The sequence below is a fragment of the Tiliqua scincoides genome, chromosome 6 (genome assembly GCF_035046505.1).
Source record: "Tiliqua scincoides isolate rTilSci1 chromosome 6, rTilSci1.hap2, whole genome shotgun sequence".
NCBI classification, from domain to species: domain Eukaryota; kingdom Metazoa; phylum Chordata; class Lepidosauria; order Squamata; family Scincidae; genus Tiliqua; species Tiliqua scincoides.
The window spans coordinates 84,329,223-84,347,790 of record NC_089826.1 but is presented as its reverse complement, the minus strand read 5'-3'; the positions used below and the strand labels follow the sequence as shown (position 1 = coordinate 84,347,790).

The 18,568-nt window shown below is 45.5% G+C and overlaps 1 protein-coding gene across 1 annotated transcript in view; it reads right to left on the bottom strand.

Annotated features, from left to right (window-relative positions):
• Positions 1-18,271, bottom strand: part of DOK7 (docking protein 7) — a 29,210-nt gene extending 10,939 nt beyond the window's left edge. The window contains exons 1-7 of the mRNA XM_066632598.1: positions 18,090-18,271; positions 17,860-17,905; positions 14,406-14,636; positions 12,101-12,301; positions 9,931-10,050; positions 8,020-8,127; positions 5,235-6,106 (exon numbers count right to left, since the gene is read on the bottom strand). Coding sequence (XP_066488695.1) covers positions 5,235-6,106; positions 8,020-8,127; positions 9,931-10,050; positions 12,101-12,301; positions 14,406-14,636; positions 17,860-17,905; positions 18,090-18,146 — 1,635 coding nt within the window. The 5' untranslated portion in view covers positions 18,147-18,271. The remainder of the gene's footprint in view (positions 1-5,234; positions 6,107-8,019; positions 8,128-9,930; positions 10,051-12,100; positions 12,302-14,405; positions 14,637-17,859; positions 17,906-18,089) is intronic.
• Positions 18,272-18,568: the final 297 nt, after the last annotated feature.

The following is an 18,568-nucleotide window of genomic DNA, read 5'->3' as shown; positions in this document are numbered from 1 at the left end:
CTGCTGTATATGCATCAAGATAAAAGGTGAGTGTGTATGTATGTGTAGACAGACAGCCCAATCCTGTCCAACTTTCCAGCACCGATGCAGCCACAATGCATCCCCAAGGCAAAGGAACAAAATGTTCGCTTACCTTAAGGAGGTCTCCAAGGCTGCCCCCCCCCCCAGGATGCAGCCCATGGCCTGTTGGCATGGCTGAATTGGTATTCGAATGTTGGATAGGATTGGACCCATAGCCATTAAAAAAAAATTAAGCCACCTCTAGAACATTTTACCCTGAAGTTAGCCTTCTTATGATCACAGAGTCTAGCTAGGGAAAAAAAGCACTTTTTTTTTAAATTTGAGTGGTACGTTTGCACCTGGCCATTAACTAGTTAGTACAACTAATTTAAAAACACTAGCTTTCATTTCTGGCAATCTCTACATAAGAACACTAAGCAAAATCAGTTCCTTGTAATGCCTTTCATATGCATAGAAACATCCAAACTGAAATCCTTAATTTCACATTTGTTCTCCTAAATAAATACAAATTTCATAGTGAAAAGGTATGTGGACCTATCCATTTTGATCAAGATTTTGATTGTACTCCTCAGTAGTATCAAGGTTCTTTTTAACTGCAGATATAATTATAGCAACTAACTGGTTTGTATACTTGTTCAGCAAACAAATGAATTAGAATTTGATTTAAATCAAGATTTTCCTGTGATTTAGACCAATCTATTCTGTTAAAATCTCATAGTTCTTTGTGAGAAAGATATACAAAATAAGCTATACTAGGGTAGAAAACAATGTCTTCTGGCAGGGCTCCTGTGCCTTTTACAGATGCATGCTAAGAAGAAATTCACCTGGTAAAGCAATTCCACTCACATACCTGCAAGACAGGGAAAGCTTCACCAACTGAATTTCTACTTGCCATACAAACCAGTAGGGATATTACAGATCTATAATGGAAAAGAAATAATATCAAAAATATTAGCTACCAAACTAAATAACACAATGTCCAAAAATATACATATGAAACTATCATATCCCGGGCCCAAGTCTACAGCTAAATACAGAAGCCAGCCCTGGGAATGTTTTCAGTACTAAGACTCAATTCTGGAATAGACTATGGCATCCTTCAGTCTCGGAAGACTATGGTATCGCGCTCTGAATGGTGGTTCTGGAACAGAATGTCCTCTCCAGAGCATGAAGCCTGGGTAAAGTAGATATGGAGGATAGACTGTTTCCCATGCAGCAAATCCCCCCTCTCCACATCACTGGAATGGTCCAATGGAAAGGCAGAAGCCAATATGGTTGGTTCCAGCGGCGTTGCAGGAGTTGCCAGAACGTGACTGTGTTCAGCCATGAACTGCCTCAGGGACTCCGGCTCCGGATTTTGCCTCTGGAATATATGCAGAAATTATTGTTGTTGTTACTGGTGGGTCCTCTTTCTCTGCAGATTCGTGACTATGAATTTGATCTACTGCAGGTTCCAAACTCACAGCTGAGGACCCACTGAGGGTCTCTCAGACATGACCAGAACTTTGTTCCGGTCATGTCTGGGAGGCTTTCGGAGACCCTCAGAGGCTGCATGTGTCCTCTATGGGCCTCATAAAGGCCCCTGGAAGCATCAGAGGGAGTTTATCGAGTTCCTCTAGAACAGGGGTGCTCACACTTTTTTGGCTCGAGAGCTACTTTGAAACCCAGCAAGGCCCGGAGATCTGCCAGAGTTTTTTTTACAATGTTCGCACCATCATAACATATAACATTTATATGTACAATGTATGTTGGTGTACCTTGAGCCCCACTGAGTATAACAGGACTTACTCCTGAGTAGACATGCCTAGGATTAGGCTGTGAGACTGCAATCCTAGCCACACTTACCTGGGAGTAAGCCCCATTGAGTACAATGGGCCTTACTCCTGGCGTTTCCTCCCAGAGGCACCTGAAGGGGGGGTCAGCACTCCGCGATCTACTCATTTTGCCTCGCGATCTACCGGTAGATCGCGATCCACCTATTGAGCACCCCTGCTCTAGAATGTTCATCTGTCCCCTAGAATTAAATGCTTAAACATTTGGTTCTGTCCTGTCCTCTACATCAAGCGCCACGTTGGGAGTTTCTTGCTCCAGTGCTTACAAACTTCAGGGGGTGGACCAATGCGGTTGCTCTCTGCGCCCTCCTATCGATAAAGAAGGGTGAGACACTTGAAAATGTAGCCTCTTGTATTCTCACAGTGCTGAGCTCTAGAGACGCGAGTTCAAAATATAATTATACTGAATGTGCTGTGGATGAGTAGCCTGGGAATGTTTATATGCCTCATCTAACTATTTGCTATTGTATAACGTCTAAAGCTGTTTTTGTTTGTATGTGTATCTTTGGTTAAAATTGTTGATATTGTTTTATGCCAATAAGGGCGCAATTCTAAAACAGCCTTGGGCTGGCACAAGTCTCTTCTGCCAGCCCGAATGTCACCAATGTGCCATAAAGTATGCTTGCACAGATTTGTGAGTCGCGCGCTGGCCTCCCCTGTTGACACAGGCCCCAGGCCCAGTAAATTTGCACTGGCCTTTCCAGGCCAGTGTGGGAGTCTGGGGGTGCATGGGGAGGGCGGGGAGGCATTTCGGGGCGGGGGAGAGCAGGCAGCAGGGAAGCTAGGCAGCAGTCCCATGGGCACGCAGCAGGGAAGCGAGGGGTGGGACCAGGATCCAGCACTCATGACAGATCCTATCCCTGTTCCTGGGTAGCCTGGGGCAGCTCAGGGCTGCTCGAATTTCTGCTATCTCTTCAGGGGCGCAGATCTGAGTAGCCCCTTGGGGCTGCTGTGGCTCTACTGGGGGTAAGGAGAATTATTTCCCCTTGTCTCAGGCTAAGCAGAGCCAGACTGAAACTTGTGCTTGACACAGTGCAGACTTGCCAGCCTGCCTTTTCCAGAGCAAGTTAGGATTGTGCTGCCAGGTTCCATAGATATAATCATCCATGGGTTTTGGTTTCCATGGGGGGTCCAGGAACAGATTCCCCATGGATACTGAGGTAGGAATTGTATATACTGCTTTTCAACAAAATGCAAAATAGTTTACACAGCAAAAGCAAAATAGGCAACAGTGCCTTTGAATATATGCAGAGTGCTGTTCCCTCATCACTAAGTAAAAATTAGTTCCCCAAACACCATAGGCAAGAAATACATGATTCCAAGCCAAAGAACAGGACTCACAGGCAGGCTGACATCTCAGAAGGACATGAAAAGGGCCCTGCTAGACAAAGCAAAGGTTCATATAGCCCAGCATCTTGTTTCCACCACCCAGTGGGCTTTCCAGTGGCCATCTGGATGACTCTAGGAAGCTTACAAGCAGCAAATAATGTGACAGCCCTTTCCTGTTGTTCTTCCTCAGCAGCTGGGATTCATAAGTGTGCTGCTGCTAAACATGAACACTGGTCATTTTAGAAATGGAGCTCTGACCTCCACCAACACTAGAGCTTGCACTTCTCAGGACATGGCTAATCCTGAAAGGGGTACAGTCATTCTGTCTAACAGCCTCGGCTTCACTGCCCTATTATTAGAACAGCTAAAATTACCGAGGCATCTCAAGCTTCCTTCTTCTCAATGGTCCCTGTCTGGAGCCTTTTAGAAACAAGCAGCCTGTCAAGAAACTGCCAGGAACAGAAGGGACAACTGACTCTGGCCGTTCAGCAAGGTAATTATCCTCAATGTTTCTCAAGCACAGTGCTCTACATATTGTCCAACCAGTATAATCACTACATTCTGCATGATGTATGGAAATGCCCCTGTAAGGTGTCTTAAAACATTCATCTGGTCTGCTCAATTTTTTTTCCATGCTTCCCAACCTCACTCCAATCAACCTGTAATAGGTAGGAACATTTTATTTCCTTAACACAGTGGTTCTCAAACTTTTTAGCAGTGGGACCCACTTTTTAGAATTATAATCTGTCAGGACCCACTGGAAGTGATGTCATTAACCTGGAAGTGACATCATGGCTGGAAGTGACATCATCAATTTAGGCTTCAAACCTTCAAGGACCAATTACACAGCATGCTTGTGTTCTTATTTTGCATAGCTTGGAATTCAAACATTCCAGCTTAGATGTCAAAGCAGAACGCAGAGTTGGATCCTTCTCTAACCACACATCCCTTCCCTCTTTCCAGCAACCCATCTTCCCACTTAGAAAAGCACCATGCTTCTCACTAACCAGGTGCCCACTCTGCCCAGCAGCTCTGTACTCTGAATTTTCAGCTCTGTATTTTCAATAGCAGCTGAGCTAGGTACTATGCAACCCACCTGAAATTTGCTTGTGACCCACCTAGTGGGTCCCAAACCACCATTTGAAATGCACTGCCTTAACAACATTCAATGAACCCTTCTCAAGAAGGTGAAATGTTTGCATAAAAGTGGCCTGTGGAATTCCTCACCATAATTTTTTGCAGAAAGAGGCAAATAACTAAATTACATTTTAAAGAGGACAGAACTGTTCCCAGATCTAATATCTACAGAGGTAATAATACTCGTGACTAGCTGAATGGGCATTGCTTAAATTTAATGGCATGCCAGCAGCACAGAAATTACTGGTATGTTATTTCAGCAAATGGTTAAATGATTCTCAATTAGCTTTTGATAGGGTAAATTTATCCCTTCTCTGGGACTTTGCAGCTTTTGTCTCCAAGTCTATTTAGCTCTCTGAGATGGTAATAATTGGTCTCAGTGCTGTGGTCTGAAGGCAGTCATGTGACGATAACTGCATCTGGTCAGAGTTCAAGGAAACCTTAAGTTCCATTGAAGAAAAGTTAGATATAGATTTATTAACTACAATGGGCCCTACTTATCTGCAGACTCGGCATCCATGGATTTGAGTATCTGTGGATGCTGAGCCTGTAACTGAAGGGCCTCAGAGAAAAAACCAGAACTGCCTTTCAGTCCTGTCTAAGAGGCCTTCTGAGGTGTGGGAAGGCCACAGGCAGGCCTCCCCATGCCTCAACAGGCCTCCTGGATGTGAGTGGAAGGCACTTCCACTTTGCTGGTGCAGGTTCCCTTCCTGCAGATTTCATTATCCGTGGAATCCTGGAATGGATCACCCTGGATACCGAGGGCCCACTGTACAATCTAATGAACATTCTTCTGGTGGTGGTTTACTCATAAATGGCACAAAATCTGTTTTCTCAGAAATTGTATAAGAACACAAAAACCACAGTTCAAGATCAAACAAAACCCATACTTAGCATGCAAGCCCAAGTGTTTACCTTGAGGCCACCGCAGACTGGACAAGAGGAAAAGATAGCTCGAGATGAACTGGTCGGAGAGCTACATATTTCACACAGGCTGCTGGAAACCCCTCCAAAGGGTGTCACCTCAGTACTCCTAGAGTCTTCCACTGGTCCTTGATGTCTGAGCTGTGACCACCTTGAAACAAAATCCACACTTGCCTCATGACCCAAATCTTTGATGTTCTCCAAGGGGGAGGCTGCCTGCATCCCCATTTCCTGGCAGTGCTCAGGGAGAGGAGCTTGGGCTTCTGGATGGGGGAGCAGCAGTTTCAGGTCCCTGTTTCCTTGAAGCGCCTGGTCCTTGGACAGTGAGGAATCTGCACTTGTATTTTGTACCTCTTTAGTAGATCCCTGTAACAAACTCCTGGGTATGTCATAGGTATGTCTAAGGGAGCTGGGAACCTGGTACTCTAGGCCAGAGCCTCTCTGGTGCTCACCAGACGGGCAAGAGCATATATTCTGGTCTGAAGGAAGATTCAGCTGCAAGCTCAATAGCGATCCAAGCTCATCAGCATGGCAAATGTCCAGGCTCCCAGCGTAGGACGAGAAACTTCCAGAGTAAGAGGAGTGACTCCCAGTAGCAATCCCACTGTCAGAAGAACTTTGGCGGCCTATTTCTTGCAGCTGCCTGGAGCGAAGAAGCTTTGGAGGGGGCTTGGTAGTGCCACGGTTACTCTCTGAATGGGATTTTTCTTCCCCAGGGTGAATGCCCTTTGCTGTGGCTAGTCCATGACTTTCTTGGGAAGTACTGGCTGAAGACTGTTCTGGCCAAATAGTCAACCTGCTCCCGAGGCTGGCATCAGAGTGGCTGGTGTCTGAAGAGGAACTCGATAAACTCCTATCATCACCTAGGATGAAAGTAAAGAGATTAATGCTCCAAATACTAACAGTGCTGTAGCTAAGGAGGGCAGTGGGGTACATTGCCCCGGGTACCACCTCCTTAGGGAGTGCCAACTCAAACCCCCGACAGTGGATCCCAAGGCATCTGGGAGGAGTTCTGAGGCTTAGGGAGGAAGCCCCGGGGGGGGGGTCTGGGCACTTAACCCCCTGGAGGGTATTAACACCCCAGTGGGATGTTAAAAATTCTTGTGCCCCCAGGTGCCTCCAGACCCCAGACTGTGTGCCCCCAGACCTTAGCTACAACAATGAAAACAAATGGTGCACTGGAAAGAAAGAAGATGGTGGAGCTTTCCCTTGCACTGCATAAGGCAATTCAGATATTGACAATTCAGGGGCATGTGTGTGTTAGACTTGTGGATCTTCATCAATCCTTTAAGGCTTATCAATCCTTTAAGGCTTATTGTGATAACTGTTCATGGCTAGTCCTGGGTTCTTTGGTCAATTTCCTGGCTGGTAGCTTCATTCCTGTACAGCAGTACAGCACCTCCCCTGTTTAGTTACGCTGCAACTCACAATTAGTTCCCTTTTTCCTGACTCAGGATAGGCACATTTATCTATAATTTATGACCAGAAGTTCAGCAGTGTCTTTTTTTCAGACTCGCTGCCAAACTGTGTCAGCTGCCAAGCTGCGTCCTGTCTCTTGACAGTTGCAAGGAAGAGCAATTGCTTCCTTCCAGCACTGCACATGCCACATTCAAGTTAGGCTACCTCGCACACAGACAGTGGTGGCAGCTGGCATCCCACAGTGGACAGTCCTGGCTTGTTACTCACAGTGCGGTTTTGATCCCCAGCAGCCTGCAGCTGAGCAAAAATGGGCTTCAAAACACAGGATTACAAACATGACAAACCTCTATTTAATAAGGGATTTAAATAAAAGCCTGCCTATGTAAACCGCCTTGAATAAAGTCTTGAATAAAGACCAAGAAAGGCGGTATAGAAATACCTGTTGTTGTTATTGTTATTGTTATTATTTCAACCATCTCTCTAAAACTGTGTTTATAGGTCTGGACCAGAAGTCTCCATTAATAAGAATCAAGACTTGATCCAGAAGCCTCAGAAAACAGGACTACACAGTTCTCTTTATATGCGAATTCACTAACTGCAAATTCACTTATCAGGAGGGGCAGAATTGCCAGCTACCTCTCCTTATCTGTGACTCTGTTCTCGTTATCTGCAAATATTATGCCAGTGCACTCGAGGTGGGGGTGGGGGCTTGGTGCAGCTATGAGCATGCAGGCGGGGCCAAGAGAGGTTGCAGGAGGAGGAGAAAAAGAGATAGTGGCTTCCTTGCAAGCAGAAGGCAATGCCAGCACCATGCGGCTTGGGGGGAAAGGAAGAGATGTCTATACAGTATACGGCTTATGGATAAGGGGATGCAATAATCGCGTTCAGTCAATTACACTCCTCGTTTTTTAGAAAGTTGTTTGGATTGAGTCAATTTTCCACATCAAATGGGCACTGGTCTGTGGAGAATCGTCAGACACATTTGCGTCCACTGCCAGGCTTGCTCTACTATGTTGGGCACCATCTCAGGGACTCTAGCTGAATGGAGAAATTGCTATCACCACAATCTTCAATGCATCAAGGGATAGCCAGCATGGACGAGGAAGCATCAGATGTTGGAGATATTAATTAGCATTCAGTAACACCCCAGCCCATAGATTTCACGGTAAGATTCAGGTTCACAAAGTTCATAGAGTGTTTGGTGAAGAGGATCCCCTGGAACCTAACCGCATTTTCCCCATAGGCTCAAGGATTCAGTATCTGCTAATTTAGTATGCACAAGGATTTTCAGGAACCTAACTCTAGCAAACAATGAGAACTGACTGTAATTGCCCACTTGGATAGATGGTGTTCTTACCTCCACTGCCATGGTAACTTGTATGGGACAGAAGACTGAGGCGCTTCTCTAACTGCAAAGCTTCATGTGCCACTCTTTCTTCTATGCAGGTGGGATTTGCATTGGGATCTTAAAAAAAATGATACTGTGAAATGATGATTGATATGCCACTGTAATTAAAGTTTCACTCAAGTACTCAGAGCAGAGCACCTATGGACATCTCATAATATCTGTGGTTTGACTCTACCATCTCAACCACTGAATCCCTGTCTATGCACTACTAAATGTTAAATCATCAGAGAAAAGCCAAGACAAGAAGCAGCAGGTTCCTGCTAGAAGCAATACTGTGGCTAGAGAATAAACTGGTAGTTTGTCCAGTCTGAGTTACACATCTCATTGGAAAGGGTTTTTTGCTATTAACAGGAAAATCGCTTTACAATTAGATGTGCAGTTCTTCTCAGCAGACAAGATAATTCTACACCCCTCTTCCATTTTCTAGTCAGGAACTTCAGCAACACAAAAATACTGATAGCAGTTATTACTTTACCCTTGAAAGACATTTGAATGGTTAAGCATGGGTGTTGCTTTCAACATTTGACAGAAAGTGGGAGGTGAAAGATTACCTTTCTTTCAGTCGCAATGTCCTCATTTGATCTGGTAGAATTTCAATCTAGGCTGTTATGGAGCATAGGGTAATTTCTTGAACTACTCCAAATTTTGGGTGTTCTTGCTCCCAAGGACCTAAACCACAAATCTCCAGGGAATTTAGCCTCATTCCATAAGATCTAACTAAACAAGGGATGTCACTAAGCCTCAAAATTACCAGGTTCAGACAATAAAAGTGGCAAGCTCATGATGCATGCACACGTTCCAAACTGGGCCAGTTTCACTCAACATGTATTCTTCAATTTGGAGTACAAGCAATAGAAGAACTGGGGCAGCAATTCCAAACTTACCAGGGTCATGATGCCCTGCAGTCTCTTCTTCCTGGCTCAGCCAAGCACCGCCATCTTGGATCTCCCAAAATCTTGCAAGATCCAAGATAGCAACGCCTGGGACAGCCAGTAGGACAGGCAACCAGGGACATCCTGTGAAGCCCCTGTGAGTGCCCCACGGCACCCTAAGGCACCATGGTACACAATTTGAGAACTGGGGTATGGGAGAGAAAATGGGTTGCTCCTCCCTTACATTCCCTTACTAGGCTGTGGTACAGATGACTGGTAGGCAGGCAGGCTTCTTTCTTTTGCATCCTCCCTAGCACCTAGAAAAACAGCATCCCAGATGCTCAGGACTGAGAGTAGTCTCCCTCCCTTCCTGCCACTGAAGCTGCCAGGACACTGTAGGAGCCCAGCATCTGTTAACCCAACAGCTTGGAGTGGTGGTAGTTGGGGGCTTGAGAATTGCAAATATATTTAGAACTCTCAGGAAAAACCTTTCTCTGAGCATTCTTCAATGCCACTTGTAATTGCCAGTCCCAATCCAAACTGAGCTCATGTGGGAGTCACCCAGCACTAAACTAAACCAATGGCAGCATTATTCTCCAGAGTTACCTGAAACTGAATGAAAGAAATCCCATGTATGTCAGTCCCTGGCTCAGTAAGTTATCCACCAATTTTGAGCCTGGTTTGTCTCTAGTTTAATATAGATATCCCAAAATGATATTGGACCCCTCTCTATTTAACATCTTATATTTGTACATGACTGAATGATTCCAGGCAAAAGCTAGCAGCATAAATATGAACGACAGCAGAGGATGAAATGGGTGTGTCAAAATGTACATTCATTTGTATTTTGATATTTGCTGATGACAAGCACTATGTGCTTTCCATGTCTTGGCATCCAGAACCTTTAACTCCCTTCAGAACAAAATGCATTAAGGCAAGGTGAGTGAGTCCCCTCTTTATGTGGCTATGGTATACTTCTTATATTAACCTGGTAAGACTGGACGCAAGCCAAAGGGGCCTTTCATTGGCGAGATGCCATGGACAATGCAGTCAAAGAGAAAGCTGATCTTCTCTCCTTCCATGCAAGAAAGGAAAAATACACCGGCCCCTGCAAGGAAGTGAAAATTTAGGGCAATTCTAACCCAAACACAGGAGAGGCACAGTTAGAGGATACATTTAAGCATGGTTAGTCAAAAGATTGCTGAAAAGGCCTGCAAGGAGCAACACATCCATTACGCTGACCCTTTTGAAGCTGCTTCCAAAAAAACCTTATCTTTATAGAAGTTTCATTCAATACGTATCACATTTAAAGAGTTCTTTTTAGCCTCTGTACTGTCCTCTGTGTGTGCACCAGACTGTTGCTACCACAACAAAATTATGACTACTGCTTTGGTGGGTGGAGGACGAGATTCTAGCATTAGAGTAAGGGGAAGAGGTACCTTCTTCATTAGCATAGCTGGGGGGGGTAGTACCTGGGGCCCAGGTGATGCAAAGTTGCCCCTGTATTATGGCACTGCCACACCTGCGCAATCACCCTTTCCCCCTTGAATGTGCAGCCCTGGCCCCAGAAACGCCTCCATTTGGAGCGGTATGGGAGCCAGAGCAGGCAGGAGAGCCAATTTCATGGCCAGTGCCAAGCACAATAGGTAGGTGCTTTCACCCGCTGCAGAGACATAGGAAAACTACCACTCCACTGCAGGGGGGGGGATTATTTCAGTGTAGAACACAGTGGTCAAATTACCTTTATATGATTTCATTTCTCTTTCTTCTATCATGAACATAGCATTTCATTTGTTTTAGAGCCAAGTCAAAAGATCTTTTTGCCTTATTTTGGCTTTCAGTACTGTGAAGCAATTCTATTTTTTTAATGCACTTTCAAAGTACTTTTCAAATTTTGTCTATTTTTCATCCAATTCCTGGTCACCTCTTTCCAAAGTGTGCAAAATCTCCTAAGTGCTATTGTTCAGGCTACAGGAAACTGTAACTCCTGGGTTAGCCCACATAGGACACAGCCCAAGAAAGCTCCCAAGGCCTTTAAGGCCGATACCTTGCTCAAGACAACGCTGATACCTACAGACAACACAGCCTGGGAGAAGGACTTCAGAAGGTATAAAAGGAATTCCCTAAACTTGATTTGACAGGCTCTGGGACTGCACAGCAACCTTCCTTCCAAAGCTCAGGAACATTCCTGAACTGTGCCTAACATCTAACTCAGGGACTGTACAGTTCCTTGGAGTCTTAAAAATCAGCTTTGAGGAGCTTTTGCATAGCTGTATGTTAGCAGTGATTAGTATCCAGAACTCTTTTGATCAAGTTACTTAGCTGTTCTGAAGGTTCTCCCACAAACATTCAAATTTTGAAATGAAAACCACAGCTTGTTAAAATTCAGCTCAGTTATAGTTTGCTAGTGTCTGTAATGCCCTGTGATTTTTTTCTTAATGAATCCATGTGACTTGGCAGATTATTTTTCCAGTTGTTAGCCAGACATTATTGCTGCTATTTATAGCCTCACTCCCCCCAAGTCCCTGTCTTAGAGGAAAAGCAAATATGTTAGACATCTTCGCTCCCACTCAGCTCATGTACACTTTGAAAACACTTTTTATATTTGTTCAGTAGCAACAGAGGGCATTCACCCAGAGTAAGGACACACTCAATACTCTCCTGGGGTTAATTACATATGGTGGCAACACAACCCATCTGTTAGAATGCAGGGGAATTTAAATCAAAGAAGGGACAAGTAAGAGGAGGCCCTGTATCATCTCCCCACCTGCAATTCCCCCATTGAGTTTGTTTCTATCCTGGAACCCCACTGGGTAAAAAAAAAAAATGAGCAGAAGTGAGCTGTGAAAGGGCCGATTTAGCATGCCCCATACACACTCTGTTTCTCAGTTTTTAAATTGCCCCTTCCCACCTCTGCTTTATATCAGTGCAGGGATGACATGTGTTCTAACATATTAGGCCTGTAGACCTCTTCTAGAAGAACAGCATATTATAACTGACACATTCTAATATCTCAACAAATCAGTTACACTTAAGTTATACTTAAACACAAGCAGTCTACAGAGAAGTTACAGCTATGCTTGGATTGGATCCATCATCTTACAGGTAACTATTTTTCTGTACTCCCACACAGCAAAACCGAAGCGTAGAATACTCACAGTAGCCACAACGAGTTCCTCCTTCAAAGACAAATCCATTGGGAACAGCTCCATAGCGTCGCAGATCTGAAAGTTTCCATTGCCCCATGATAACAGGAGGACTATCTTTTACGAGTACTAGAATATCATTGCAGAAGTGAAGTGTTGCTGGACCGCTCTCCAGTTTAGTTCCAGGTGCAATCACAACATGAAACTTGTGAACTGGCAAGGGGAAAGAAAGCACAAAGAATTACACTAAATCATATCATGCTACCAAAAAGACATAAGCCATGAAAGCGAAAGCATAGGCGCAATTCTGCTGGTGCCACAGGGGCAACATCCAACCTTGGCCATACGTGGAAGGTCCCAGGTAGGCCTTCCTCACCCTGACGCCATGCCAGCATGAACAATCCAGGACCAGCAAGGTTAGGCATGACTCTGCAGATGCCATCAGGTAGCTCCCAACCTCATGCTGCTACCACAATGTATAAAACTGTATATATTCTTTCATTTTCCAGATTTGGAACCAAATTACCAACTGGTTTCAGATTGCATCTGGTTAAAATAGATTACTTTTATAGTAATCAGTTGTTGTTTTTAAATATAAAATTAAAATGTAAGTTGTATTTGAATAAAAACACAAAACACCATGTTTTGCCATTTTATTCAACAAATCTGCAGTTTAAAAATCCATTTTTAAACACCTTTTCAAATAGACAGATAGGATATGAATTAACAGTAGCTAACTGGAAAAGAGATCTTGGGATTGTGGTGGATAGGTCAATGAAGATATTGACCCAGCGTACAGTAGTTGTGAAAAAGGCAAATTCAGTCCTAGCGATTGTTAAGAAAGGAATTACCGTAACACTAAACTTTCTGAGTGATGAAGAGCAGAAGGGAAAGTGAAGAGCTCCAGAAGGATCTCTCCAAACCAGGAGAATGGCAGATGCGTTTCAATGTAAGTAAGTGTAAAGTAATGCACACTGGGACAAAAAATACAAACTTCACATATAGGCTAATCAGTTCTGAGCAGTCTGTGAAAGATCAGGAGAGAGATCTTGTGGACAGCTCAATGAAAGTGTTGACTCAATGTGTGGCAGCAGTGAAGAAAGCCAATTCCATGCTTGGGATCATTAAAAAAGAGATTAAGAATAAAAACGACCAATATTATAATGCCATTGTAAAATTGATGGTAAGGTTTCACCAGGAGTATTGCATCCAGTTCTGGTCACCACATCACAAAAAAGATATAGTGGAAATGGAAAAGGTGCAGAAGAGAGTGACCAAAATGTTCACTGGGCTAGGACACCTCCCTTATGAGGAAAGGCTATAGCATTTGGGGCTCTTCAGACTAGTCTAGAAAAAAGGCACCTGAGGGGGGACATGATTGAGTCATACAAAATTATGCAGGGGGTGCACAGAGGGATGTTCTTTTCCCACTCACACAACACCAGAACCAGAACTCAAATTGAGTGTCAGGAGAGTTAGAACAGACAAAAGAAAATATTTCTTTCCTTAGCATGTAATTAGTCTGTGGAACTCCTTGCCACTGGACATAGTGATGACATCTGGTCTAGATTTCTTTAAAAGGGAATTGGACAGAGTTCTGGAGGAAAAGTTCATCACAGATTACAAGCCATGATGGGTATGTGCAACCTCCTGATTTTAAAAGTAGGCTACTGCAGAGTGCCAGATGCTAGGGCACCAGGATGCAGGTCTCTTGTTGTTTTGTGTGTTCCCTGAGGCATCTAGCGGGCCACCGTGATATACAGGATGCGGAACTACATGGATCCTTGGCATGATCCAGTGGGGTTTTTCTTATGTTCTTATGAATGGAAAATACAACTGTCTGAATTGTACATTTGTCAAGATCTATTGAGTCGCTACATTAGAAATACCATGTGCAGTTCTGCTTACCCCATCTTAAATAAAGGACATTGTAGAGCTAGAAAGAGTGGTGGGAAAGAGCGATGAAAATGATCAGGAAGCTGGAGCAATTTGCCTATGAGAAAAACCTAAAACTGTTGAAACTAGTTTAGAAAAATGGCAACTAGTGGGTTGGGTTAGGTTAGGTTTAACTGCCCTTCAAGGGGAGTCTTCACAGGAGAAGGAACAGGGAGCATGAAGCTACTACAGTGAGCACCCCTCATCAGGGGAGAACTCAGATGTGACCTCACGTGATACAACTTCACATGACATCATGCCAGGGCAGTGTGTTACACCTCTGACTGTTTGCACATTTTTAGAACTAGGACCCAAATGTCTTGAATCAGATCGCAAAACAAAATGAACAAAAATGAAATGCACATGGTGAAGCAAGCATTACCTTCACCCAAACTGTAACGGATCCGTAGATCCCAGGCAAGCATCGTTTCCTTGTTCTCAAAACCCAGCATAACAACTTGAGTCAAACAGATGATGGCAAGAGTGTGATTCAGACCCTCGTAACAGAGACCCGGATCCAGGCCACAAATGTCTTCCAAGGTCACACTGCTCCGTTCCCTCAGCCCCTTCAGTCGTTCAGCTCTTTCCTTATACACCAGCAAGACCAAGCAATCTGAAAGAGGGAAACTTGTCATGAAGTACAACATTTAGATAGACACAAGCCATCTTTTATTTAAATACTGGGACATCCTCAGCACTAGTTGGGATTCTTTTTTCTGAAACAGTTCCTGTTCAGATAATCTGAATAATCTAATTACAGTTCTAGATTATAAAGCACAGAATACATTGCCAAAGGAGGAATTACTGTCTGCAATACATCATTAGATCATTCAGTAGTGCAACAATTGCCATGAATTACAAAGCAAAATAACTACTCACTCACTGAGGATCATTGGGCAACCTGACCTGGGGGGGGGGGGGAGTAAATCTTATCACCCCACTTGGTTATCAGCATGACCAATACAACAAAACTACTATATCAGGTCCAACAGCATTTTCTTAGGTTTTTTTCATTAAAAAGATATCATTTCTCTTTCCCAATTACTGACGCTTCAGAGGAAGAACTGCTGCATCGGTGCTGGAATGTTGGATAGGATTGGGCCCCAAATCTATTAAGGAGACTTCCATAACTATAACTTAGTCTTCCATAACTATAAACCTGGCAGTGTCTCAACACCATATCAGAGACCACTCTGTCAACTCAGCCAGGGAGATTATTAGGCAGCAGCATGGTTAATAAACCTATAGAATCTTTACACTATCCTAATCATCAAACATCAGGTATCCATACTCAAAATGTTGGTGTGGCAATCTGGCAAAGAGAAAAAATCTTTGTGGACTATAGTAACCTTCCCCATCCACTGATCTTATACTGCAGCTGTACAGAGTACTCTGAAGAAAGTGACTATGTCCAAGAAAGTTGCTGTCTCATCCAGCCAGGTGTCCCTAATACTCATTAGGCTAGCCTTCTCATTCCTGGTCATATCGTGAAAGATTGCTGCTTTATTCTGAATCAACCTGACACTAAAGAAGAGCATAGAATGAATCAGTAGATGGAAGAAGAGAGCATTCAAGAATGACAGACCCTTCTCCCTTATCACAAATTTGCCATTCCTCCTCCATCATGTCTCCCCATCCATATTTACAACTAATGAAGGATGTAGACCCCTCCCCAGCTTTACAAGACTCACAACTACCAATTGCCATCAGACTCTTCTGAGCCCCAAAGAATGACACACCAGCAAAACAGCAAATATTCGTAACAGTCTACCTCATCATCCAACACAGAAATGTCAAGTATAAGGCCCCTGACTAGATGGAGTCCCTGGAAGCTCTTTATCCCTGGAAGCTCTTTACCCTCCCCCCCATTATAACTGGACTCTCCTGGAGTCACAGCAGAGCTGCTTCTGCCATGGCATTGCTATGCAGAGCATCTCTCAGCTGATAAGCTGCAAAGTGATACCTCAGCAGATGGCTGAAAAGGTGGCCATGCTCTCCCATATCTTGAAAATATTATCTAGATTTGCATATTATGTCATTTGGAAAGTGCCTGGGTTGTGAGAGATTGTGAGAGAGGCCTCCATGAGTGCCACCCAACTGCAGGATGCAGCACATGTCCCATTGACACCTCTATGCCAGTGCTGGAAAGCACTGACATAAGGGGTTAGGATTGTGCCCTTAGAAGGATTCCTGGGGGGAGGCTCTGCCTCACCTGCCCCCTCACCAACCACACGTTCATGAATCTCACCAAGCACATTTCTTATCAACAAAGATATTATCTACTCTTACTGACTGCACACACTTCTACTACAGCATCAAAGATTCAAAACATTAACTTCAATCTCAAAATCCAAATCTCAAAACTATTTTGGTAGATCTGAAGTGGGTAGGATAGGGTAAGAAAAATATTCTAGACCAGTGGTTCTCACACATTTAGCACCAGGACCCACTTTTTAGAATGAAAATCTGTCAGGGCTCACCATGGCCCACCATGACATTCCGGTGATGTCATGACCAGAAGTGACATCATCAAGCAGGAAATTTTTTTAATAATCCTATACTGCAATCCTATCCACACTAACACAGGAATAAATCCCATTTACTAGCATTGTTAAAAGAATATACAGGTTGAGCCTCATTATTCGAGTGGGTTCCCTTCCAAGCACTCAAAAAAACGCACTATAGCAAATCAATTTTAAAAACAAAGTTTCTTTGCTCTGGTGATTTAAAAACAGCCTTGCTGACCTTTGTGATGTAAGATAAGAGTCATTAAGAAGACAATCCATCAATCAGTTGTCCTCCAAGAGCTTAAAAAGGAACTTCACTCAGTCCCTCCCTTCACCAATGCAAAATGATTACCTTTCTTTCACATGCTCAGGAGAAAGGGAGGGGTCGCCCAGAGAGAGAACGAATGATGGATTGTCAGCCAGCTGCCCCCCCTCTCATTAATGAGGCTATTAACAAGCTGGCACCCGCTAAAATTTAAGACAACCTCACAGATACAGACAGAGAAGCAGGAGATTGGAGGCGGCAATTAGGAAGGAATGTCTGGAGAAAAATGGCAGTTTTCACCAGTTTGACTATAGTGACAGATGGAAACCACAGGTAACTTGTCAGGAAAAGGATGCAGGCGTGCCAGGCTGCCAGCCAGGAAAAACACAGCTGGCAGGCCATTGGAGAAACAACCTGACTTGAAACTCCTATGACTGAGTAATAGAGGGGAAGGAGAAAAAAGAAACAACAAAAGATATAAATAAGACCCAGCTGGAGTGGACCGTGCAGTGCCATCTAGGCGAGATCTGAGCCCACCAGCCACAAGACTGAGAGGCTGAATGTGTGAATGCATATGGTTGGTTCCCCCCCCCCCAATGGCTGCGAAGAGAGGGTCCGCTCGCACGCCGCGGGGAGGCTTCCTGCAAAACTTAGTGCTTTGTCCCCCCGGCTACGCCACTGAAGCCCATGCATGCACGGTCCAGTTTTCTAACGGGACAGTTCAGCGATCCCCGCGGTGGCCTCTGCCAGTGGCCAGGCGATCAGTCCATCCCTCCTCCACCATCCATATCCTCCTTCTATATTTATCTCTTCCACCCCCCCCCTCCCCGGGCCAAGGGAGCAGGAAGGCACAACAGGGGAGAGCCCAGAGGGGCAGGCGACGCGTGGCCCTGCGCCCTGGCTGGGAAAAGCTCACGGGAAGCGTCCCCGTCTCCCCTCCACTCCAGGCCAACGAGGCGAGTCTCCCGGGGGTCGCTTGCGGGCGGAGACCCCTGGCGCTGCCCCCCGTCCGCCGGGCCCCTGTCCCCGAAGAGCACCTGGCGCACCTGCGCGCCCGCACTCACCTGCCACCGGCGAAGGCTTGCGCAGCACTACCCACCTGGTCTTCCACTGCGAAGAGAGAGAGAGGGGGAGAGGCATTAGAGGGTACGCGGGCACCCAGGCTCCCTCTCCCCGCCGCCACCCCCAGCCCAGCCCCCCACATAAGGCATGCATGCAGGCGCCCCCTTTCCCCCCCGCCGCCCAGAGGAAGCCCCCCCCCCCCCCGAGCGGCAGGGCGCGCCACGCTGGGGACCTTTTTGCCGTCCCTCCACTTGAGCTGGCCCTCCACCACCACCGCGGAATCCGTCATCTTCAGGCATGATTCCCGACAGCTGCAGCCAGCAGGCCGGGGTCACTTTCAAAATAGCCTCATTGGGTCACTGCCTGCCCTGCCGCCTGCGGTGGGGAGAGGCTGGGCGGGAGGGGGCAGGCAGGGAGGCAACCAGAGAGAGGAGGGCACACAGGGAGGCGGGCTCGTTCCTGGCCGGCTCCAATTCCAGCTGATGGCTGAGTCCCCCTCCCCCCCATGGACCCTGCTTCCACCCGCCTGCCCAGGGAGAAAGGCAAGCAGACACTCCTGCCCTGCCTGTGGGAAGCCCTGATGGGCCCACCTACTCTTTGCTAGGGCCCCTCACCTGTGCAATCTTCCATGTTTTGTACAGTGCAAATGCCCAACAGCTCGCTCACCCCAAGGGTGCCTGGGAACCAAGAAGAAGGGGTGATCTGATGTCA